Source organism: Anarhichas minor, unplaced genomic scaffold (genome assembly GCF_050575085.1).
Source record: "Anarhichas minor isolate MPS153535 unplaced genomic scaffold, ASM5057508v1 ptg000010l, whole genome shotgun sequence".
NCBI lineage: Eukaryota > Metazoa > Chordata > Actinopteri > Perciformes > Anarhichadidae > Anarhichas > Anarhichas minor.
The window spans coordinates 17,670,146-17,696,436 of NW_027466456.1; the positions used below are offsets into that span (position 1 = coordinate 17,670,146).

General features: G+C 40.2%; 1 protein-coding gene across 3 annotated transcripts in view; it reads left to right on the forward strand.

Annotated features, from left to right (window-relative positions):
• The first annotated feature begins 11,504 nt into the window (after positions 1-11,504).
• LOC142947042 (BMP/retinoic acid-inducible neural-specific protein 3-like) overlaps positions 11,505-26,291 on the forward strand; it is a 30,293-nt gene continuing 15,506 nt past the window's right edge. The window contains exons 1-4 of one of the 3 annotated variants that reach the window (XM_076088690.1): positions 11,505-11,522; positions 13,531-13,582; positions 13,613-13,760; positions 25,220-25,410. In XM_076088690.1, coding sequence (XP_075944805.1) covers positions 13,537-13,582; positions 13,613-13,760; positions 25,220-25,410 — 385 coding nt within the window. In that variant the 5' untranslated portion in view covers positions 11,505-11,522; positions 13,531-13,536. Of the gene's footprint in view, positions 11,523-13,530; positions 13,761-25,219; positions 25,411-26,291 lie in introns of those variants that run through there. The other 2 variants (XM_076088689.1, XM_076088687.1) reach the window with 2 other exon arrangements.

Below are 26,291 nucleotides of genomic sequence, written 5' to 3' on the forward strand. Positions count from 1 at the left end.
TTTTTTTTTTTTTTTTTAACCTCTTTTCGGATCCTCGAGTGTGTACTAGAGGTTTTTGGAGCGCTGTCTTTTTTTTTTTCTTTCTCCGCGGAGTTGCTTTTCAACCCTGACAAACTGTGACATGAGTTTACGATATCGGGAGTTGAGAGCCACCGGGATTCAGCAAGAGAATGGGAAATACTGAGTTCAACTTTATCTGCTGTTCCAAACCGCGGTGAGTTCTTCAAATTTTGTATGGATATATATTTTTTTGTCGAATATGGCTGTGTGGATACAAAGTAGAATTCGCCAAAATCTAAACAGCCTACCTGTGGATATTTTCTGTTTATGTGTTTTCTTTCCCCCCCCCCCCCCCCCTTGGAAAATAACAACATACCAGCAGTGTATTTGACCTGGATAGCACTCTTAAATCTGTTCTGCTCTGACTTGTGTGAAATGCCTTCTGAGGCCTGACCACAATGCAAGCACAAACAAACAAACATACTTATCTAGACAAACATGACAATTTGACTCACACCTGCACCTGTATGCAAACACACACAGACAATCTACCGCCGCTTTCAGGAATGCTTACAAAATATTGCTTTTCATGCCTTGTCACATATACATGAGCACAATCGGACCCATCTCCCCCTTCCTCCCAACAGCTCCCCCTAGCACTGCCACCCTTTATCTGCCTCTCCTGCAAACATCTCTAATCTATATTCCTAAGGGTGTATTGGCATTCTCGCCTGCAGAGGATCAGATCTCTAACACCGATGTGTGCACGGAGCAGGGTTTGCCAAGCACCAGCGATGCAGAGAAACCCAGCTCACTCTCGGGCTGGAAAAAAAAGAAGAAGAAAGAACAGTTTAACTGATTTCATAATTATACATTTCACCCTCAAGCATCACCCTCAAAGAAGGCACATGAGTCAGGGCAGCCTCATGGGATCGTCAGTGGAGGTTCTGATAATGAGCCAAATGCCCTCGAACAAATCAAATAACATTTTAAATGCAATCATACCGGTCCAAGGGCAGGTTTTCATAGGTGTTGATTTGTAGTATTTTAAATTCAACTCAATACTAAACCAGTATTTTAGAGTGATTATCCCACTGCAGTGGCTGAGCTATATGGTGGGGGAAAAAAACAGTGAATCACTGCTGTAATTCTCATTGCCACTTGCCAGTGTTAGGCAGGAGTGCCAAAGCCTGTGACTTTTTATAGGGCCACAACAGGGCCACTGTTCAGCAGTGTCCTCATCCATCCTGGGAGACTGGTGAACCCGACCGTGTCTAGGCCTGAAAGGCACACTGTCTCCTCCTATGAAAAGAGATTTCTCTCCTTGTATTGCTCACCTGCCCCACAAAAAGTAGCCAGCTCAACCAATACAACCCAATTTCTCCATGTTAGGTTGTCCAGCCAGGCTGGGTGGTGTTGTGTGTCTGATTTGTATGCTTGTTTGTCAAAGGGTTGGTGATAAGACCAGCTGCCTGTGATGGGCATATACTTGAGAGGAGAGACAAATTGAGCTTGGAAAACACTTTTACATGGCAACTGTGACTGAGCAGAGAGCCACCTATGGGCTTTTAGACTTAATGCCAACAGGAGGAATTATAAGCCTGAGAGGGCTCCTTGTTCTTACACTTTAGTGTTGGGTGCCTGATTGGACTGGATGAGGCATCATCCGTAGGTGTGATGGCTGAGGAGAGAATGGGAGAGGGAGGGAGGGAACGAAAATAAATCTGCCAACCCCCCACCGCTCACAGCCACTGTAAACACACCACAAGGGAATGAAAAGACTCTGTGCATTTTCAGTTCGATGCAAAATGGTTCTCCATTGCTTAGCTTTGGGTAGTGGGTGGGTTGGAAGCTAACAAGTGTCGGACTTCATGAATGAGGGCCCTTGCTGTGTGAATTACCACAGCAGTATATTTGATGATCACATATTTTTGCCGGGAAATGGGAGTTGGAAGAGTCAGGTAAAAATGAAGTCTGAAATGAGAAGATAAGGGGTTGAAAGAAAAGAGGGAAGAAAGGAATAAGTATGAAAAGAAGAAAATGATTGACTATGCAGATTTTGGTGGTATTTCAGGATCAAGTTTTGCCAAGATCTCCTCAATATCCACAGCCCATTATTTTATGATAATGAGCAAACCGACGAGTTTGACTTCAATCTAAATTTATGGAGAAGAGCGTTTGGAGGGAGAGAATATAATAGTAGGAGGGATGAGACGATGAGAATAAATCAAAAGAGGATAAAATGTTAAAAAGTGGGGAAAATGTGTCTCATTGAGGGATTTGAGACCGACAACAGCGTTACAATAGAATCTCTCAGATTAGGAACAACTGTGGTATTAAACCAAAATCTCTCTCAGAGGCAACTGGTAATTGAATGTTGAGTCCGAACATATTACGTTAAAGCAGACACACAAAGCTAATGGACAGACACGCCACTGCTCTTACAGCAAATTTGCAGTAAGTCACAAAAAGGTACTCAAAAATAATACTCTATTAAATATTCTGTTTTACAAATCAAGTGCAGACTTCTCACGAAAGCAGGCAAGCGTCAGGCATTCAACCGGGGACAAAACCATACACGAGACGTGTCAAAAATGACTCACCATGTAAATATGCCTGAAATAACTCATCCCTGAGAGAGCAAATTATTGTCACGACAAATCATAGTTATAGCTGCTTGTGTGGTTGTATTTTCAACATAAAAAGTCAGGGATCCGTTGGTTTAAGTGGTGAGAGTAGAAAACAAATGACCTTTCCTTTTTAAAAAAAACAATGCTTAATTGTGTAGTTCCTATACATACCATCCCTATTTTGTGGCATGAAATAGGGTTGGACGATATGGACAGAAATATTATCATATGGTTTTTTTTTGTATCAATATAGATAATTAACACTATATTTAATAATAATAAGTATGCTCAATTTACAGTTTCAGAATCTTATATAAACCAGCAATTTAATAATGGTATATAATATATACGTATATATATTGTTGCCCATCTCACTGCTGCACACTCCATTTGAGCATGTGCACCTCAGACTTCCGCCGGAACTGGACTAAAATTAAGAAACAAATGGAATATTTGACTACAAACATAAATATTGATAACTGTTAAAATGATTATTGATAACAAACAGACTAGATTGCAATAGCGTATTGCTGCCCACTACTGCCAAATCCCAAAAGAAGACGACCTCTCGGCCGAGACCGTCAACTCCCCTTTTAGCCCTACGCTAACTTGAATGCGGATCAAATAATTAAATAATGTCTTTTCTAGACTTTCCAAATGTTTTCAGACCATAATGATCAAATTGTGATAGTGAAGAGAGTTATTTCGCTCAAAACAATTTATCCGCCGTTTTAAAACTACAACAGTAGCGTCTGAGAGGGCTGCGTCCGCTACGGTGGAGCCTACGACTCCGCTGTTTCTGTAGTTAGAGGAAAGCAAATGAAAAGATAACTTCATCGGATATACATTTCATAAATATATTGTTACCGTGGAAGATTTTTACATGGAAATTTCATCTCTCAGACCTATACCACAAAAACTGCAAAAAAAGTTGAACTTCAATGAAGATTACATAAAAACTACAGTTTGAATACATTTCATGCTAACTCTCTTCTATAGCGAATAGAAGTGACATAAGAATAGAATATAGGTATGTCTAATTTGCTCAATTTGTGTACATGCAAGAAGCCAGAAGAAGACGGCAAAAGCCAGGGAGAAAAGTATGACTGGAAACCGTCCCTTTTTAATTTAAGAGCAACCTTTGTCTGAGTTTGTACAAGGCCATCAGCAGAAGAGGTTTATGTGCGTTGTACTGTTCATAGAAGCCTCACAATCTGTAGCTTCTTGCCCACTCTGTGATACAGTATGCAGCCATATAAAACAGGGCAAGTGAGAAGTTTACAGTCTAGGTAGCAATTACTAAGGTGACTTTTCCCCTGTAAACTTTTAACTTTTTTTTTTTTTTTATTGTTATGCACAAGAGCTTAAAATGATTTACTGCAATAGCCTTGCAGATTACAAATGGCACACTTAATTTAAACTTGTTAAAAGCTACACATGTACACACAGTGTGTGAGGTGCTTAGTACCCGTCTTCCCAAATGAATTGCAGCTGGATTAAAAACGGAGGTTTTGCTGCGTTTGTTGCCAGTTTATTGCTTCGTCCTCCGGCAGAATTTCCATCTTGCTTCTGCGAGATGAAGGATGTTTTGGCCTGATCTGTTTCCATGCCGCCCTAGAAGATGTCTGCTGTATTTCGTCGCCTTAATAAACTACTGTCTTATTTTGTAAATAGCCTTAGAAAGATTAAATGGGATTTTTTGCAAAGACAAGGTCTCTGATGCGACGTACGCCTATGCTTCTTGAATAGATCGACACACATCGTAACTAACTGTACCGCTGTAAAGTCCCACAGCACATTTGTGGCACAAACACTGGCTGGTTTATCTGCTATCCGAATGCCCTGTTGATGAGCTGCTCATATGGAAAAAAACGAAGACATTTTGAACTGCATGACTGATGACACTTGTCTTTGGGGTCTGAGACACTTCAGCTGTAAAGCAAGGTTTGTACAATGGATTTTTATATGCTCTATAACGGTGATTGATGTTGGCAGTACTTTTATACGCAGCAGTATCCCTCCCAAGTCCCCAATTAGTCTATTTTGATTTCTTTTATCTACGTTTTCTTTGTTTTTATAATTTCTTCAGAAGAGTCGTAACGTCGTTACAGCTCTCTGGGGCCTCTAACATCAGACATGACACTATGTAGGATAACAGTTTGTTTGTAGATGACATTTGGCAAACAAACTGCTGATGAATAGACCGTATAACACTAGACACATGATTTCTGATCATATTCGCAGCAATAACTTTATGGTAATTTCTGATCGTATTCTTATCATCATCTGCTTTCCAAAATCGTGACAAATCACTGGTGAAAAAATTATTTGGTTAGCGGAAGATCATGGTTTAGGTTAAAATAGCATCATAGTTAAGGTTGACCGCCTCCATACGCAGACATTGAAACTGTAACAATGTCACCTTGCTTCCGCCTTTCTTCCTGTCCATATAGTACTACGGCTGCCAGAGGGCTTTTAGTTACTTAAATGTAAACATGTGTCTTTCTGGGTCACTTGATGAAACTATGCTGTCATTCTTCTTGGAGGATAGTCTCTCTAAGAAAGTGCAAGCCCAGCTTGTGGCAAAGAGAATGATTTCCCCTTCAATTAGTTACCTACTGGGTTTTAATAGTGTCGGTTTAAAGAAATATTTAAAGCCGATAATGCAGTTAATTTCATATTTCAAGCATGCAGCGATGGGGTCTGTGGGTCCCAGCTCGCTCGCACCAATTGGCATACGAACCACACGACAATTTGTAAGTCATTTTGCGTGCCATTTGTATGCCATGTAGTGTGAGCTAACTGCTTTGTGAACTTATCCCTGTGAATAAGCTACATTCTGAACATGTGACGTAGTATAAAATGTGAGAGAGACTAATGGTCTGTGGGAGGGGAGGTCAAACGAGACCTGGACTTGCAACCAGAAAACCTGTGTTCAATTACCGATGTTTATGTTCCCAGTGTTGATTTTGTTTTTTAGTAACAGCGCCTGTAACTGTAGTTTTGTTGCCTAAACAATACCGCATATGCGTAAATGACGTGCTATTTATACAAATTCCATGAGATAAGGATGAAGGGACCCTATACAAAGAATAAGTTTAAAGAATGCTACAGTTTGTGTTTTCTTCCCATTGAAAATATGTTATACATTTACAGTATATCCATATACAATAGTCTACATCAGTATAGCAGAAGGCAATGTAAATAAGAAATGCAAATAAGTTGTTTTTCTTTACTGTGGCTTCACTAAAACTCATTTACATACAAAGAGGATTACAAGAGATACAGGATATTGCAGTCATTATGTAAATCATCATAGTTTAAATCAGAATGTACAGTGATAAAAGGAGGAATTATGAAAAAGACTTGAGTTAATGTGCATGAAATTATGGTTCAGAGTGTCCACTTACTAAATCTCAATTTTAGATTTGAAGACCATAGTTAAGAAATAGGTCAAGGCTGGTTGAAAGAAAGTGTTTTGTTCTTTTCTTTTCAGAACTTTCCGTCATTGTATCAGATCCATAGCATCTCCAGGAGGCTGAAAAGTAAATTCAACACCTACACAACAGTTTGCGCTAAAACAAACAAAACAAAACCACACACGCTCACACACCAACACTGTAATCACTCTTCCATTTGATTCCAACAGCCTAGTGTTGTTGTTCATGTCCTGTTGCTTTGAGTCTCACGCTTATATTATATATGCATGTTTGTAGATCTGTACATCTATGTATTCATGATTGTGCATGTAAGCACTTACAAAGTGACTTTTCTTTGTCTTTGATGTCGTCTTTCTAGGACACCACGGGAGCTCAGCCTTTGTATTTGTTTGTAAGACAGCCGGCTGAGTGCAACTGGCAGTCATATTCTAATTTCACAAAGGCTGTGTTTTACCCATGGCGCTGGTATGAGAGGTATTGTTGACAGTTGTAGGAGGGAAGATAACTGGGTTAATTAGGGCCAAAAAACCTCATTAGTCAGCACTGAGAGGAAGATGTAAAGTTTATCAGTTCCTGTTTCCCTACTTTGATGATGGTTTTGGGGTTGGCTCGCAGACAAGATACAAAGTGGATCCTAATTCTAATGAAATGTTTTAATCAGACCGCCCACCCCGCAAAGCATGCACCTCCCTTCATCTCTTTTTCTACCATTGTTTTCCTTCAGACGTGTTCAAAGTGTGAGATATCACCCCAAAAAAAAGAATCTTTTCAATTTGCATACTTGCAGTGCCAACAAAGAGGATCTGCTGTGGTGAGTGTTCCAATCATGGATATGGACACACACTGCAAGAAACCACACAAACATACACACACACACACACAAGGCTCAGGGAGGTGACCGTTACAGCTCTGGCATCCTGCAATAAGCGAGCAGATGTTTAGGGCCTGAATGCTCCGTTTTGTCCCGGTCTCCAACGGAATCAGCTGCTGAAATCCTCAACAAAGATTAGACTTGGGAGTTCCCACACCTCATCAAGCTAACTGTATCCTCCAAAAGACAGGGTGGGAGTCAAGATCCAACACTGCAGTGAATAGCCAGTATAACTCTGGAGGGAACATGTAATTCTGGCAGTCACACAAAATTAACAGGAAGTGCTGCAGAACAGCCTGAAAGATGTGCTCGGAAAAAAAGAATCTTGTGAAGACACATGAATTTAGTTAATTCAGCTAAAGAAGTCTGTGAATCAATCGCGTCATTTCTTAAATAATATCAACAATCATAGCTTCTATGAAAGTATCTCCTTTACTGACTGGCACATTTGCAAACATTTTATTTATTTTTCCCGAGGCTGCTAATTTACAACATTTCAAATCCATATATATCAGAGAAAAACAAAGAAAGTTGTCATTTCAATCAGACGTTCCAAATAGCCGCGGGACATGCCAGGCCTACACTGTGTACGTCACACCTTAATGTAACCACCAGTAGTGCTTGTCATGAAAAATGCCTTTGACTCACTATCTCATCATGCCTCAGCAAATAACATTTCGAGATATGAGTAAATTGTGAGCATGTTTTTTCCTTTCTGCTTGACTGGTGGTCTTCAGACATCGTTTTTCAATCTGATAGCTGCTTTGGTTCCTTGGATGAGTTTATTGTGTAAAGTTTTCCATATCTCTTTTGTAGACATTATGGAGTTATCTTTGTGTTTGGTTTATAGAGAATGTCTGAAATCCCTCTCAGAGAACTTTATTTTAAAACAGTTGACAACTGCGTACTATGTGTTTTAGTTGAACAGCAAAGAATATCAGGGAAACACAGCACTCTGTTCGCTGTTATTGCGACTATACAGCCGACTTGTTAAGTATTTTTTGCCGCTGAAGTATTTTATATTCAGTGGTGCTTACTGAATATGGCCAGTCATTCTGACGTTCAGTGGGCGTAAAAATGTTGTTGAGTTTGATCCACTGTTGGCTGTGCCTCACTCGAATGGCCATTTGTTTAACACCCTCCTTTCTCTTTCCAACTGGCAGAACGTAAATGACTTCCAAACGGATATTTCTTCCCTTCTGAAATAAACAGGACCTTGTAGGTATCATTTAAAAGATAAATAGGGATGTCTGTACTGTCTTTTTACTCAAACAAAGGTGGTACCATATTTCCTGTGCAAATGTGTGGGACATTTTTAAAAACGTATGAAAGAGAAATTGTGGAGGAGGCGATTAAAGAGTCAGCATTTGCCCCCGCCTGCACAGAGATACATTTCTTAACCCCCATTACGGATGTTTTCAAAAGCAGAAAAAAAATACTCCTGACAGCTCATACCATTATGATTACCTTGGTGCTGCGGGAGAAACTCAATAAATAAAATCAAGGATAATTAAAGGGCTGTATTCGCTGTATGATGCCACGTCGTGCCTTTCACCGGTATTATTCTTGGCATTTGGCTGTTCAGGGAATGAAGGTCCTCATTACATTCACGTGTGGGGAAAATCTATTCCCCGATCATTTGCACTCCGCTCACAATTCCATTGAGAGGACCTTACAGGAGCTTTCATTTTATACAGAGGTTCCAAACAGCCCCGGGTTATTGGTGGCCCACGTTGAGCAAAATCATATTTGAGTGGATCCACTGCAGCATGGCTGCTTGCCTCCCCGCTTGGATTGAAAATTCCTTGTCGTATCACCCGACATTTGATTTGTTGTTTCTCGATTATGTGAGGGCTTCCTGCCTCAAGGAGGAGCATTTTCTAACATCGTTTTGATGAAAAGCAGTGTTTGCATGAGGCTGGAAATGTGACATAATGCCCTTGTAAGTGAAAATGGCATGTATCTGATATCTTCCAGGCAGCTGATAACAAAGGCTTAGTGGATGGCTTTGTTTGGGCGATAACCTGTCTGAAAACAATGAATGTTTACGGACAGGACTTGTCATAGCAAGTGTGTGGGGGAAAAAAACGAAAAAACCCCAAAGTAGGTTTTTGAGAATGCAGAGGAGGACGAGAGTGGGTTGTTTGCGGAAGGAGAGACGACAGCAAAAGACAAAGGAGTGTGAGAGGAAGGAAAAGAGAGCAACAGAGAGTGTTCTCCTGCACCAGCTTTTTGGACAGCTGCCTGTAGGATGATAGGATTAAAGAGTCCTTTAATATGACCTCTGTGCTCTATTTTGCTATTAACACAACACAGTGTGAGATAGGTCACTCGATACACAACATGCACCATGTAAAGCAAGGCTGTGCCTCACCTTTAATGTCTTGTCAAATTGGAGGCAAAGGCCTTTTTTGGATTTATCTCACAAATGATGCACTTGCAGCTGTTTTGAGGCCAATTCTATTGCAGCGTCGACACGTCGTCATACATTATCATACTGCAACGTATTCCCAACCCCGATGCTTTACAATAACAAGCCACAGCTTTAGTGTCAGCCCCCCCCCCCTGCTCACTGTGTGGCCCTGTAGGAATAGAGAGAATATTGCAATGCTTGAGTTCGAACATAGAGCATGGCAGAAGATAACAGAAAACCCGGGAAGATGCCTCCATCTCTGTGTGAATAAACTATTCAGGATTTGTTCAAAGTTTAACTGCATCGACAACAAAAAAAAGTTATGAGAGAATTGGGAAGAATTTGCTCAGTTTCAGTGTCGGGTTATTATATCGCTGCCTCTATTTACTGTTAGTAGCAGTGCTGTGCAGCTCTATGCCTGCACTCCAAGCTATACATCATATAGAGTGTAAGAACTGCGGACTTGAAACTTTTGACCCGAGTCAGACCTAAGGCAGGGACACACATAGTGATTATTTCACCGATAGTCTGACTCACCGGATGAAGACTGTGGTTGCCATTGGCCTCATATTTCAGCTGGCATTCAACTCCGTGTCTGCTCTCGGCGATATCTATTTTGCAAGGCCCCGTCGCTGCATCCTGTGCTTAGCACCACCCAAAACAATTGTGATTGGTTGAAAGAAATAAAAACATTTTTCCCTCCCATACCAGAATGATAATGTGTGGAGCCAGACCTTTTTTCTCTGCAAGACTGTGGTGCCGATGATGATTTGGCATCATAAACATGTTGGACCATCACAGTCTGGACCCGTGGGTGTTGACAGTGTTTGATTCTAATTTGTTATGATAATCATTGGCCTTCTGGTCAAGTCTCTGCCCGTTCTTCCCAATAACATTATTTGAAATGAGTCATTTTTACAACTGGAATCGGGACCAAAAAGCAGGCAATGCAAATGGTGAGGTGCTAGAGTGCTATGAGTGGGAATTCTTATGAGGATTCATTTATGCTGCATTTTTTGTTCTGGTAAAGCATAGAAACAAACAATTTTTAATGTACGTCCAATTCTGTTTTGGTGCAGGAACAAGGGAGGCTTGCAAGATTGTATTTATGCCTTTATTTTACATGTCCAACAATGTTAAAACTAAACTAGACCCAAAAGAAAAAAAACACAGAAAAAACAGCTGAGGTGAATATACTGGTCTTCTAAGAAAAAAAGAAAACTGTCAAAAAAAACGACATGCATTTGCATTATCATGATAGCACACAGACATGTACACGCACTCTCCCTCTCAAATACAGCGGGGACATGCAGGCCAAGTCTGGTGCACAATGACAGCGATGTCAGACTGAAATCTATTTCCAAAACGCAAGCTCATCTAGTCCACAGGAAGAGATAAGGGTTGATTATTGTATACGTAAGCATGCAGGAAGAACGTACGATACTATTTAATACTACATTTCAAATCTGCTTCCTATCCACCTCCAGCTGTTGTGCGCCCTTCCCGTGCTGTCTGAGAGTAATGATTTTTGAAACCCACGCATATGTGCGCACATCCACGCACTCGGTCATATGGCTGAGTTAGCTTGACAGATTGTCATCAGAATACCGTAATGGGACTCAAACCCCCCCCTACACTCCAAGACACACAGGCACACAGCAAAGGAGTGTGTCACTGTGGGGGAGATGATTGACGGGTCTCGAGGTGGTGATGGAGACCAATGTGAGCCCTGGACAACGGTCTGAACAGCAGGTAGTCTCAACACAACAAACAAGACTTTGTATTTAGCAACAAAGGTGCGCGTGAGCGTGAGTGTGAGCGCATTCCTTCCTTTATTTTCATGTGAGCACAACTCTTAATAGTTGCAGTGTTACGACAAAGTGACTGTTGACGTATGATGAGGCAATTTTGAAAACGGCAGCACAGCAATTATACGCTGTATTCACAATTAGAATCACAACTGCCAGTTTAGAAGCAGTTGTGCGAGGCAATAGTTTTATGTCAGAATACCACAAAGGGAGGCTGCAACAGAAATGTGTTATATTACCAATCAAGTAAAACTTCTCCCTTTTTACCCAAGTTAAAGGTCTTGTCTCGTAAAGGAACAGAGAGCAATGACTCATTATGAAAGTGAAATACTTTCTTCTAAAAAAGGAGCTAAATTGTTCTCTCCCCAAAGGAAGGTTGATTCGTAGCACATCACAATGCATTTAACGACTTACAGTATTTCCTGACCCCAGGAAAAAACAGTTTTAAGTGTAGTGTAGGGCTGCAACTAAAGATTACTTTTATTATTGATCAATATTTCATTCATTTTTGCAAATCACTCAGGACTATAACGATGTGTGAAAACATACCCATCACAATGTACTGGTGTTCATTTAATTTAGTTTGTTTATTTTACAACAATAAAATATATGATATTCTTTAATTATAGTCTTGTGTGTTTCATTTTACAGTTTTATCAAAAGGTTGATTCTTGTTTGGATCAGATTAAGTTGACAGTGGAGGACGGATATTAAAACTTGTTACCAGAGTCAACCAACTATTTCTAGTTTACATCGATTAACATTGCAGCGTCCAAAGCCATGAAACCTCCCAGCATCAAACCCATTGATTGCTTGCATTGTTGTTGGGGTTACTATGTTTTTACGTCATGTTCTTTTGTACAATATTTCTACTGTTTAGATTTAGAGAGGTGGCATTTATTTCAGCAACCTCAAATCCACCTAAAATGTGGCCATGTCCCACACCATCCTAATTAAAACACTCTAGTGAAAGTCATAGTGCTTGCAATGAAATGCACTGCAGTTAAATCAGGTGAAGTTGATTTAAATGATAGAGACAGGGAAGTAAGGGAGTGAACTTGCATCTGTCTTGGATGAATTAACTTGCAAATATACATCTGTTATAATATGTTTGTGCAGCAACATTATAAAGTTGAGGACAAGGTCATTCCAACGGCGTTTTATCCTAAAAACATATGTGATGAGGTTATCTGAGCACTATTGTAGTGTGACAGTAGTGTTCAGGGTTTTATTAGGAGTACATTTGTATTTCCTTCCCAACTTTTTGTTATTGTAACATCAAAATGATGTAAAGGGTACATTTAATACACCTGCATTTCTGATATCAGTGCACACAGTGGAGACTGTTCTTTATAAATATCTTATTTATGGTTATGCAGTCACGTAAACAGTTAGTCAACAGTAATATGTTAATTGTTATCAGAGATAGATGATGATTTGTCATTACATGGGGTCTGATTTCACTGTTGCAATAATTAGTTATTGCCAGTTAATGTGGTCAGATTGTGAGTCACGGTTGTGCTCACAATTGGTGACATTCTCCCCAATTTGAAAACTTAAGGGCACGGCCACACAAAATTCACAATCTTCAAATCGCAGGGTTCAATATTTGTGAACGTTGACCAATAACAAAGAAATCTGTGTGGTTGACACCACTTGCCACTGCCCACGTGGAGTACACATATTGCATCATTCGCCGCATGTGTGACTGTGAGGCCGTCCAGGAGTCTGGGGCTTTGTGGCTTGAGCCTTGGCTTTTCCTGTCCGCATTAGGAAGTGTCTTTGATCAAGACACTAAACCCCAATTTGCTTTCAATTAGTAGACCAGAGCTTTCATGGGATGGTAACATGAAAATACAGTTACAACTAAAAAAAGAAGATGACGTATTTTAAAAGTTGAGTCAAGGTTAACTCGTCAGCTTCAAGTTCAGTGTTTGGTTCCAAAGATGATCAAAAACAAGTACAGTTTTCAAATACAACAAACTCAAATCCTAACATTTAAGAAGCTTCTGCTTGTAAATGCTTGCCATTTTTCCTAGAACAATTACTCAAATAATACATTTTTTTATCAACATTGTTGACAATAATCAGTTTGAAAGGGGTTTTATTACATGACCAAAGTTCAATTCAAGCATTTAGCTGCTAAAAGGAGCTGTTCAAGTTTGAAATATTGTAAGGCTTTTATGTTGGACATGGGTGTTTATTTCTATCCTTATCTGTGTGTTTTCTGTAGGTGTTCGGGGGGCGTTGAGGTGATGCATGTCCCCCGGTCATCCCAGTGGAGGAGCCAGCTAACAACGAGTGGCTTTGGCTGCTGAACGCACCCCCTCCCACCATCACCACCCTCATCCCTTCCTCGCTCCCTCCATCTCTGATGGCTCTATGGGGCGTCGTCAGCCTCAGCCTTCACTGCTGGGTGTGTTTACATTCTGCGGTAACAGCAGCAGCAGTAGCAACTGCCAGCCTCCCCAATGACAAGCCTGGGGGCCCCCTGGACTGGCTCCTGTCTGATAAAGGGCCTTTCCACCACTCCCCAGAGTACATTGACTTTCTGGAGAAGAACCGGCAAGGCTTCTCCACCAGATACAAGATATACAGGTGAGTCAGGGCAGCAGGAGGAAGAGGTACTTTACACTGTTCACTTCTGCTGTCACTACTCTTATAATGCGCATGGCAAGTCTCCCAGCAGCCGAATCAAACGGTCCCCAATGGTTGTCCTTTAAAAGGATCAGCTGTGTGTAAATAAAGGCCACATACATAACATGATTATATGATGTGTTTGCATATTTAGATTAGTATAACTCACAAAGTCACGAGCCACAGCCTGTACTCAACAGCACTCAACTCAACAGTACAACAGAGCTGTACGATCTGGCTTATTTACCATGAGCAAACAGATCATTGTTGATTTAAAGCATTAGCAAAAACTTTAGTGGTCATATGAAGATGCCAGCAGTCAGTGCTAAAATTGGATCAGTCACTCTAGTTTTGTGAGTTAGCATGCTACGTTAGAAGAAGACAGAAATATTAGCTGACCAGATACTACTTTTTGCTAGCACGCTGACATCGCAAACTGATCACATGATCAAACGTATCAGCCATGTCCGTTAAAGGAATAGTTCAACATTGTTTTTAAATACACTAGGCTAATTAGCTTCCCTGCCACTGTTGTGATACAGTAAATATGAAGCTACAGCCTCGAGCCATTTAGCTTTGAAATTGGGATACTAGCATGACCTAGCTCGGTTGAAAGCTAATGGCTATCTGCTTCTAAAGCTCTTTAATTAAGAGGCTCTTTCTTGTTTGTTTAATATCTCATATAAATATTCAGATACACAACCCTGAGTACAACCACAATCATTTACACATTTTTCATATGAATAACACAACTTTAGCATACAGACATTTTTCCTAAAAGGTCAAACTATTCCTTTCAATGCAGTTTGCGTAGCTATGACGCAGTTCACAACCACAGCTGTCCAAATGCTGAGGACCTCCAGTATAGTTATCATTGTGTATATGCCCGTATGTTGGGGGTTTAACACTGTCAACCTAAGAGCGTCATTCTTAACTGTTGGAGGAGAGAACTGCATGTTAACGCTGACTATTTCATGTAAGTAGCAAACACATATTGACAGTCAGATGTTGCATATTTTGATATCTGAAGTAAGAGAAAAATATAGATGAAGAGAGGTGTCTTTCATAATTAATGTGAACCGGTGAACTTCAGCAACCTCAAGCCCACATGTCCTGACCTGACCCGGCTTTATTAAGGCACTCTACGGGAAACTATAGTGCTTGCAATGAAATGCACTGCAGTTAAATCAGTTGAAGTAAGGTAAATTGATAGAGGCAAGGAAGGGAGTGAACCTCCATCTGTCTTGGTTGAATTAACTGGCAAATGTAAATCAGCTGGAATATGTTGGTGAAGGATCAGATTAAAGTTGAGGACAAGGTCATTCCAAGTGTGTTTTATCCTAACAACGCATGTGATGAGGTTATCTCAACCCTATTGTAGTGTGACAGTAGTGTTCACAGCTGCAGCTGCAGAGGGTCTTTATCAGTATTACATTTGCTTTTCCTACCTAACTTTTCCATTGCAACATCAAAATGATATAAGGAAGAATATAATACAACTGCATTTTGTGATATTAGTTCACACAGTGGACAATATGCTTCATGAAAACCCAATTCATAGTTATTCAGGCAGATATTATTCGGCCTGCTTGTCATGCAGAAAAGGTTTCTCACAGTCGATGTTCACAAGATATCTAGCACCATGTCGAGACAGAATCATCATGATGTATTTAATGTGGGCACGTTGCTATCTGCTGGCTGTGCATCACATTCGGCTGTCTTCCAAACCCTCAGGGGGTCACCTGATCGGGTGGTCAACTGAAATATGTTGATTAGCACTGGGAAAAAATGATGATTTGTCATGACAGCAACACGGTGTGAGGTATCGGCGTGCGACCGAATTAGTGGAGATTGTGTCATGAATCATATCCGTCGTCATTTAGGAGGATGTTGTCCAGGCTTCTGGAAATAGACGAACAAGGTTCCTGACATCTATGGATCGGTGCAAGGATGCTTTATAGCTCTGGTGATCGTTTGCAGCTTTGGAGCTTTTTAATATTTCCTTCTCCGGGAAAAAGGCAGCCATTCGTTGGAGCTGAGCTGCATGTGCGGCAAGATTAATAGTCTTATCATGTGGCCAAGTGATTAGTGAGCTCTTAGTACTTATTACTCTGCATTATCACAGAATCCCCTGAGAGGCTTCTGTCAGCTGCAAGGTTGTGTTTGAGGCTCTCTAGATTACCACAATGTGGCATTGATTAATAGAGATGATATTAAAAGGAAAAACTAACCTAAAAAGTAAATAGCTTGTAAATCTTTCAAAATTGAATTCACTTGGATTGAGTCCCATTCAATTTCAGTAAGAAATCTAAAGAAAACAGGAGGGATACAGCTGTGGGTATAAGCCTGTGTATCTTTCTGTTTCGGCAAATTATAGCTCTCTTGCAATGCCCGTCATGGTGGGGTGAAATATGGTGATGGTTTTGGGGGCTCACACCTGGAACTGGCTCATGGAGAAAGTGTGCCCACTGCAATATTCTCCCAAGGGCCCCAAACGTATCTGCTGTTTAACAGAAGTTCTCACGTTTTTTAAATCAAGCTATAACCCTTGTGTACAAACAAAAGTAGGAAGTGAATCTATGTGGCAGCGATTCCCAACCTCTCTCTCTCTTTTAAAAAGGTAAATCAATACTTGCCACTGCTCACCACAGGTAGAAACTGGGTCTGATAGGGACACATCGGTATTTGGTTGAACTGCTCACAGCTCAGGCTGTTTCATTTGAATAATAGCAGAACAATACGTTTCTACTTTTCTACTAATTTAGAACGTTTAAAGAATAAATTAATGAATGTTACTTTGGTTAATTATTCAACAAAATCACTGATATCTTTTAGTATTTCTCAAGAAACTTAAATCTACAAGGTGCTGTACAGACAGTGGACGCATTGATGGGATAAAGTAAGCAATTTGATAGACTTAAACTAGCTACACTAAATTAAAGGATTTAGAAGTTTATATGGACCATTTTCCCAGCATGAAATCTTCAAATTGAAGTTGCATTTAATTGGGTCTCATATCCAGATTGTATCTAGATATAATTTAACCTGATAAAATGTATGCCTGGTATTAATGAGTCTCCTGTCCCCATTAAAATCTGATTAGGATCTCACCGCTATGTCCAACTCAAACAACGCGATGTCACATGGTCTCGTTCCTCGCTGGTTTTGAAATGTTGAGCGTGATCACGTATTTCCATCCACCTAGTTGTTGTACGTTGATTGTAAATGCAACTGCATTTACACTTGTCTTCAATGTGGTCACATCCCTGACCAGATGTTTTGGGTGCATTCTTCTTAATGCATTATCTGATTGCAATCCGATCACCCAAAAGGCCTTTTGAGGTGTAAAGGGAGTGAGAGTTCCTGAAGCTGCTGTCAAGTAATTGCTTTATATTTAAAACTCACTTAAAACGACTGCAGAAAATATCCCTGGGGGGTTTAGGAATGAGTAAATTACAGTACAGATAGTGTCACTGTGTCAATAGTCATTACTGTGCATCAACACGTAATTAATTCAAACAAGGAGTATCTGCAATTAGTTTATTCGGCAAATCGTAGCATGTAGGACACGCCCACCCGCTGAGTTTAACTTGATCAAAGGAAAGTTGCTTCCTGTTGGATGTAAGAGCCACTTCAAGCACGATGAACAACAGCAGATTTCCTAAACCACGGGGGAGTCTGCAGGTGCTCTGGAGGGGGTTGAGGGGAGTGTTTTAGAGCAAACTCCCTCAGCGCTGCTTCTCAGCATCCCACAGCTACATGATTACTGATGTTCTTTGCCTTGTCTCCTCACCTCTCTCAGAGGGTTTTGGCAAGTAGCTCCTTGTGGTTAATAAGCTGGTGAATGAACGGCAATACATTGTAGTTTTTCATCCTTAAGACACTTTTCCTCATCTGCTATTTAATACATCAGAATAAAAACTATTGAGCTTTGCACGATTCATAAGACACATTAGACACTTTCCCTTGAATCAGCCCCATTAATTGCTCAGCTTTCACTTTAGCTTTTACTGTTATTTAATTTGTTAATACGGCAGGCAGCTGAAGACAATTTCTCTCGAGTTAAGCTGTCTTTCTAAAGTTTTATTCAATAAAGAGAGTGAAAGTGTAAAACAAGGGGTGAGGGAAGTCTCATTAATGGTTCCCCTTTTTATCCTCACTTCAGGTTTTTAGACACATTAGCAGTATGGATGGATGGCAGTGTCAGCCTGCGAGATGGTCTATCAATTTGGTCCAGACTGAAATATCTCAACAAATATATATTGCTATTACATTTTATACAGACGTTCATTGTACCCACAGAGTTAATCCATACTGACTTTAGTGATCTGCTGACTTTTCTCCTAGCACCACCATACGGTTGTGATTCGTGGTTTTGAGTGAAATGCTTCGACATAGATTATATTAGATGGATTGCCATGAAATTTCATTCCACTATTGATTTCACTTTGATATTTCCTTAAATTGCTATAGAGCACCGTCATCATTTTAATTCGTCCAATATGTTGATTTATGACCAAATACATGCAAAACGAATGACCTTCCCATCAGCCTGATGCACTTAGCAAATGTTAGCATGCTCATACACTAAACTAAAACGGTGGTTAACATCATACCTGCTAAACATTAACCTTTTAGCCTTGTGATCACAGCATGCTGATTTTAGCTTACTTGCTGACTAGCATTTTTGCTTAATGCCAAAAATCAAAAAACGACTGTTTATATTAGCTAATTTTTGCTTACTCTGACACATAACGATATTCACACAGACTGTCACATCATTGATGAGGTTTAGATTTGGACGAAACTGGTATGAATGGCCGTGTGACTGCAGATTTAGATGAAAAAAAAAGTAAATAAATAAATTAAAATACAAAGCTTTTCTGGCCCACATTATATTATAAACTACAGTAATGGAGCCAACAAAAGGTATGAAGACCAAAATGTAGCACCTGGTTACTACAACTGGTTTCTATGCTATACACTGCATGTTGTATTTCTCAGAATCGGAGGAACTTAAATCAAAAAGTGTTAGTGGCCATTGCTCGGATCAAACAGAAGTAAGGTGGACAGATTCATCCTAAGCTTGTTTTTGTTGTAAAAGATCATTTTTGACTGTCCATTTTTGGTTGAGAGGCACATCACTTTGTCACTTTTTATCACCTCTGCCCTCTTTTTTTGCACAATGTCCTTTTCTGTTCCAGTCTTCCTTATGTGTATTGTCCATATCTCTGCTTAATCCTAATAAATGACTTAATGACAGGAGAAGATGGATCACCAGAATTGGTGCTTCGAGTTACAGTGTTTGAGCTACCTCGGCATTGATGGAGTAATGAATTCACACCATGTTAGCTCCCCTGCTTAATTCCCCGCCTCTCTTGCTGATTGGATTTGAAAAAATAAATAAATAAGTCATCTGTGGGAAATGAAAGAGGGTTTGTGTTTTTGTGTCTGTGTGTGTGTTTTGGCGACTCACTGCGGAGCGTACCCACTGCTTCCAGTGCAAACACAATGTGGGCCTTCCGCCTCAGCCACCTGTCCACAGGAAACATTGCCAAGGGAGAGCAGCCATGTTCAGCAGGGTGAAGGCAGTGTCTGTTGACGTGTTTTTGGCCCCGTTCTGAACATATTGCATTGGTTAATGCATGTGATTATTTTTTATGGGATAAGATTTAATTATAAACATCTTTTAACTGTGGAAAATTCACTATGATCATTAAAAATTATTAAACTGCTTGAAGATTAGGCTGCATGCCAGCGAATAAATGTGTATATGACAAATAACAGAAGCACGGTGGTGAAAGAAAGTAGTACCAATACAACAATCTAAAATATATTCAAGCACAAGTTCTGCATTCAAAATCGTACGTGTTGAGAAAAATGGCCTCTGTAACATATAACATTACTAGATGGTTACTAATGCATCAATGCATAAGCTTCCCCTTGTAGCCGTTTCAGGTTTAGCTACATGTTTCTACTACATGTGGCATTGCCTCCATGCAGCTCTCAACATGGTGACGGCTGTGCCAGTGGCTACCAGCTAACGGTGCTATCAGCATGAACAGTCCAAACAACAGCAACAGAGCTGACAGAGCGAACACTGTTAACCTGATGGGAAACCGGAGGGTGGGCACTAGGCAGAGCGTCGGCCATTCGTTAGCCGTCCAGAGAAGCTCATATTTGCAACGCACACAGATGCAGTGTGTTTGCTTGTTTGTTTTCTGCCATATTAATGCTCTGAATCCCGTATACATAGAGCCTTTAATATTATTTAAATCAAACCGTCTGAGAAGGGGAAATCATTCTGTGTGCTATGAACTCAATGGCATCTGACACTGGACAAATGATTCCGCTGCTTTTTTTTAAAGGGGTCATGATCCAAATACTGTAGGTTGGCAACCAGGGGTGCACCGGCCATCTGGCAGACCGGGCAATTTCACGGTGGGCCAACGTGCACAACTTGCCTTTTTATAATAATAATAATAATAATAATAGGGTAGCCTAAATTGGCACATTGTTGTTTTTGTTTTGTCTTTTATTTAGCCGACACTCGGTTAGGGAAACGTGCCTTTCCGTCTATATCATTCTAATCTCCACATGCTCTTTATGTGTGTGTGTGTGTGTGTGTGTGTGTGACATCCTCATCAAACTCAGGCTTCTTTGGAAAACACTGGTGACAGCATCTTGAGGACCGTGCTGTAAGCATTGAAAAGCCACTGAAAGCTATGGACTTTCTATATACGCCACACAGACTTTTATAGGCTTAGATAATTAATGAATAATGAATGGCCATGTCAACCCTACAGTGAAGGTGACTTAATTACAAAAGTTTTGATCAGTCAGCAATAAGTGTGGTTTTAAATATTTACAGACTGTGTGGGCTAAAACACACAAGAAGCTTAATAATTCTCCTTTACAATAAGTATCTATAAGTTTACAAACGGGTAGGCAAACTCATTAAAATATGCACTCATTAAGATACGTGTACATGATGGAATAGCTGCTTTAGAATATGTCAGAGGCCACCGTATTTGGGCTTTTACAGCCAAACGTTTTCCCCGGGAGTGAATGCATGCCCCGCTACCATTTGTTATTGTAGCCTCTTATAAGCTTATAATATGTTTGTAACTTGCTGTGAAAATAATACGGTGATGCAAAAAGTAGAATATTTCCCTCTGGTGTAGTGGAAGTTTAAAAAAAAAAAAAAAACTGAAAAGTTCAAGTTCAATTTTGTAACTTGTACATTACTTACTTACAGTACTTAAGTCAATCAACTTCGTTACTGTCCACCATTGTAGATGCAGACAAGATGAACCTGCCCCTTTCAATTTGGAGAAAGTTCAACAACTCAAAGAGCTTGGCTTTGATAGCGTCCAAAACTGATGCACCTTTGCGAAAAGGAGCAACAGAATTGATAATAGTAATGACTTAGCAGCTTGTAAGGGGGATTGCAGCCCCTAAAGTTGACTCTGTGGTGAAACCCATTTAATTTCCTCCTCTCCCTGCAGGACGAAACATTCGGCCCATCGGGGGTTTAAGATAAGACGAGGCTAGCTTATCGCAGTCAACGATAACTGGTGAAACGAACGACAGCGGGGATTTGCGAATACTCTTTCTATACCTGTCCCCCCCCCCCCCCCCCCATCTCTGTCCTGCGCTCCCGCTTTTCCACAGAACGTGCTGCGGCTTTGAACTAGTGCTTCCAAGCTGCAAAGCACAACTCAAGAGGTCATTTATTTGTATGGCATGAAATAAGGTGAAGATGAATAGCTACACTAGATATATCTGAGCAAGAGATTCGTCAAAGGCTTTGTCTGAACACTGCAGTGTCAGCAAAAAGGTCAGCGGTTACCACATATCCATTTAACATCATTACGTTTACTTCCCACTCTCTGCTTAATATTGTGTGAATCAGTGTCTTGTTTGGTGATTATATAACAGACATTAAAATTGATGTCTTTTGCAAAAAAGACCTGTGTGGGCAGCAGTTTGAATTCTCAGGGATTTACACTTTGTATCATTCAAACATCTGGGTGTTTGCGCTTTCCTCATTACTCCTGGTTTAATGTGATGTATACCCTTTCAAAAGGCCACACTCCCTACATCCATCATCGGCAGCCAAGGTTGTTCAACCCGTTCTGATTACAAGCAGTCAAGCTTTTATTTTGAAGAGAGAGAAGTGCAACATTTGACTGATAATGCTGCTACATAAATTCACGGACTGTTTATTTTCGTCTCTCGCAATGTAATCTGACAAAAACAATCCCTCGGTCAAGACAATTAATCATGTTCATGTCTGCGTGGTTCCTTTGTGGTTGGAGTAGGTACGTTTTTTTTTTTTGAAAAAGCATCAGGACCTCAAAACAAAGTGCTCTCTAAATAGGCAGACGGCTCTTTGAGGAACTTTTTTTTCCTTCTCATGCAAGCATGATTATGCGAGTAATTTTGGAGCAGTGCCAGTCGGATAGTAAAAGTTGGCACCGCACTCCTGAAGCCTCATCTCTTATAATTACAGCTGTGATATCTGTTTGTGACTTCATAACTGCCTGTTGATACATCCATTGCTACGCATATTTGTGATGAATACAGTGCTGCATTAATCTAGTCTATGGCCTAATATCTTGAGTTGTACTTTTTTGAAACATCAAAGATGGTTATGTTCTTCAAACAGTGTCTTTGATTTTGCAAGTACATATTTAATTAGTTCTTGTTCCAGATGCTGAAACAGTTTATTTCTCTGTTGGTGGTTTTCTTATATGTTTTGTTCATTTTCCAACTGATTCATAAATTAACGTTAATCACACCCCACACACAAATGAATTGCCTTTACATTTCAGTGGATCAACCCTGCTGTTCTTTTGATTAGGATGTGGATGAGCGATCACTTCCTTTGCTCAAAAAAGATTTTTTTGATGTACATATTACTTTCTAGAAAGACAGAAAAAAACTTTTTGTAACAAAACATCTCTTGGGTCACAAAAGTTGGGATACCCCTACCCTGGGTAGAACAAAGTACAACCATGTTTTTCATAACCTGTATAAAAATAGTTTTCTGCAAACATACATTTTTGGGTAATGGTTAGATCCACCTCGAAACGGAAAATAGTGAAAATGTGTGCTCCTCCTAAAAGGCACAGCGTTTCCTTATTAAATATATCTCTGAAAATAATGTCACCAAATTTGGAATGTTCACAGGCAGTTATTGCATACAACAAAACAACTGCATAATCAATACCTATGGCCATCTTTGAAATGTATACAGTTAAACACACATTAAATATCGGCGGAAATTAAATCTGTGATGAAACAAAACGGTGATTAGGCTTACTTTTTCTCAGATTTGACTTTGCAGAGCTATTCGGATGAAGGATACTATGCAGACCTCTGTTCTCAAAACACCATTCTAAGCCTAAAATGTTTACTGTTTTGCAAAATGTCAAACAAGCAAGTCAAGCAGTACCCAAAAGGACACTTTGCACGGAATTTTTGGAAGTACAATAACTTTGTATATGAATCAAGGCACTGCCACATGCAGCATCAGTTCAAAGAGCTCGCCCTTGGGCAAATGTTCGACAAGAAATACTAGAGAGAATGCGTGCAGGGTGCCAGGTTGGTCTTTATTGAGGGAACATCCGTACCCTTAGGTTCATTGAGTTTTTGCACCAGTTCAGCTTACCATGCTGCCTTTTCTATATCTATTTTTTTTTACAATGTATACCTTAGGTTTGCACATGGAAGGGGAAAGTCACAGTAGCTTAAAAGCTGTAAGAGGGAGATAGTCAGGAAGAAAGTCCTGCCTTACCAGGCTACAAAGCTTTATTAAAATTCGCTCCCCCCCCCTGCTTCCAGGACTTGCCTCGTTTTATCCAACCCGCTTTTACACACAACTCGTCAAATATCGACTATTCGTCAGTGGCCCTCTGCGTCTGAGGCACCAAGGCACCCTTTAGAGTCTTTATGAGATGCAGCAGGCTTTCAACTAACTCCTATTATTAACCGTCACAACAACTTACGTAGTATAACGAGCGAGAAAGCCCACGTAGGGTGGTTGGATGGGTCAAACTGACAAAGGACCCAGCTGTCCTTGTCCCTTATGAAACCAAGTTAATGTTGATTTATAAGGTAAGATAAGAAAAGATTATCCCTTATTAGTCCCACAGCTAGGACATTTGTAGGATTATTAGTCCCACAGCTAGGACATTTGTAGGATTATTAGTCCCACAGCTAGGACATTTGCAGCAAACTGGACAGTGCACGAACAAGAGAATCAGTCAAATATAAACAAAACACGTATAATAGACAGACAGTAAAGCTATAATAAATAAGTAAAACGTAGAAATCAGCAAAAACTAACTCAATTTTGAAAATACTCTGTTTGCATGTAGAGTAGAAGCTGACACGCCGTAAGTGAAGCTAGAGGGGTGACTATGAGAGTCATAGTTTGAAGCATAGAGCCACCGATAGGCCGTCGATATTTGACGAGTGAGAATGTGTTGCATCATCATCGTAAGGCTGTCAAACATGGATATGTCCAGATGTATAAGTATCATGAGCTAAATTTATGGTTGAGGTCGGACATAGTTGTCAGAGGGAAAGAGAAGAACTTGAAAAGACAACAAAGGCTCACAGTCTTTAGTTCACACCGTCTTCATTTTTATGACAGTTTTGCTCCCACTTTGTCTCTCTCTCAGTACAGAAGACATGTTTTATTTGAGCGAATGGGGCTATCTCTTGTACCACCTTGTGCTTCATTCATTTCGATGTATATCTTTGCCATGATGGGCTATTAAGGAAAACATCTGTCAGCTGTGTAGGAGCACATATCCGTCCCAGGTGACAATCATAGCTTCAAATGATACCAGGTTTTAATCTGGATGTTTTCATTTTTTCCCTGTTCTCTCACTAGATTTCTCTCTTTTTCTCATTCTCTCTTTCTTCCTCCATCAATTCACTTTAGTTCAGCCTGTGTCGGCATGGTCGAGGGATTCCTTACATTGCAAAAGCACTGAGCGACATAATGAATTAAATTCGCTCCTCTCGCTCTCTCTCTATCTCTTTCTCTTTCTCCTCTGGCAATTTATTCTGCTTACGTACTCAGCTTTAGGCAAATGATGTCCCTATATGATGTCGCTATGTAAGAAGCAGAGAAGGCACATTTGTCCTCTGCAGGCTCACCTTCTTTACCGTGGCACTACGGATGCCATAATGACTGTTTTCATTATGAATTATTCTCTTGATTGTTTTTTTTACTATTATGCTTTAGTTTGTACAATGTCCAACTATGATTTTAAATAGCTTGTTTAGTTCAACCAACAGTCCAAACCCAAAGATATACATTTTATGATGAAAGTAAGAGAAAGCAGCAAATATTCCTTCGCTCTTAACCGAACTCCACTACTGTTGTTTTGCTTTTTTTCCAGGGAGTTTGGGAGATGGAAGGTGAACAACTTGGCAGTGGAAAGGAGAGATTTCTTAGAGTCTTCGTTACCTCTGACTCCTGATTTCATCAGGAACATCCGAATGTTGGGCCGCAGGCCCACCACCCAGATGATAACTGACAATCTGATCCGGAAGTACGGGACTCACTTTCTGTTGTCAGCTACACTGGGAGGTAAACAGAAAACAGTTGTTTGAGTGTTTTTTTTTTTTTTTTTATTTCAAGCATTTGCCTTCTAGCTCCACTTGAATGCAATTTCCAATAACAAATGAGACGCATTCTAAAAATCATAGCAATCCTTGAAACAATGGGTCCCTGATTTCCACCAGACTCGGATCATTCTCATTGTTAGTGAGCAGCCTTCAATTTTGCTGGATGAAATGGTTACCATTAATGGCAGATTTTATCAGCCTGTCATCACCTTCCAGGAAGTATGCCAAGTCAGCTGATAGCTCATGTAGAAGACACAGAAATGAAGGAGAAGCGTTGTTGTTGTGTTCCAGTATTGAGCGAATTAGAGCGACTATTGCAGTTACGCAGTACGGGGAAATGTGTTTTTAGGAATAACTTTTCTCCATTATGGTATAGAACAAACGTATTACTTCTCTCTCAGATGATGTAGGCTTTAGTAAGGTATTTGTGTTGATAAAAGCTTTTAGAGTTTGCTCCCTCAGGCGATGCATATGGTAAACAGATGGACATTTCACAATAACTCAGTCACAGTAAGTAACTGAATAACACATCACAGCAAAATAGTATGCCACTGCACAGAAATGGCTCTTCAGAGATGTACTGTACGAATACATGTAAAAAGCCTGTGTACTATAAACACGCCACTGCCAGTCACAGTCACCCCACTTGTGGTTTTCTGCAGTTTGATGACAAGCATTAATGGTCCTCTGAGTGAAGAAAAAGAAAAGAATTCAAGATGCCAGAGAAGTCCAAGCAAGTCTTGCGAAACCAATTTGCTTTTACAGAGCAACACTTGTCAATTATTTTAGACCTGATTCCTCGCTTAGAAAAGGTCACTGTTGTGAGTGGCTGCATTCAATGCA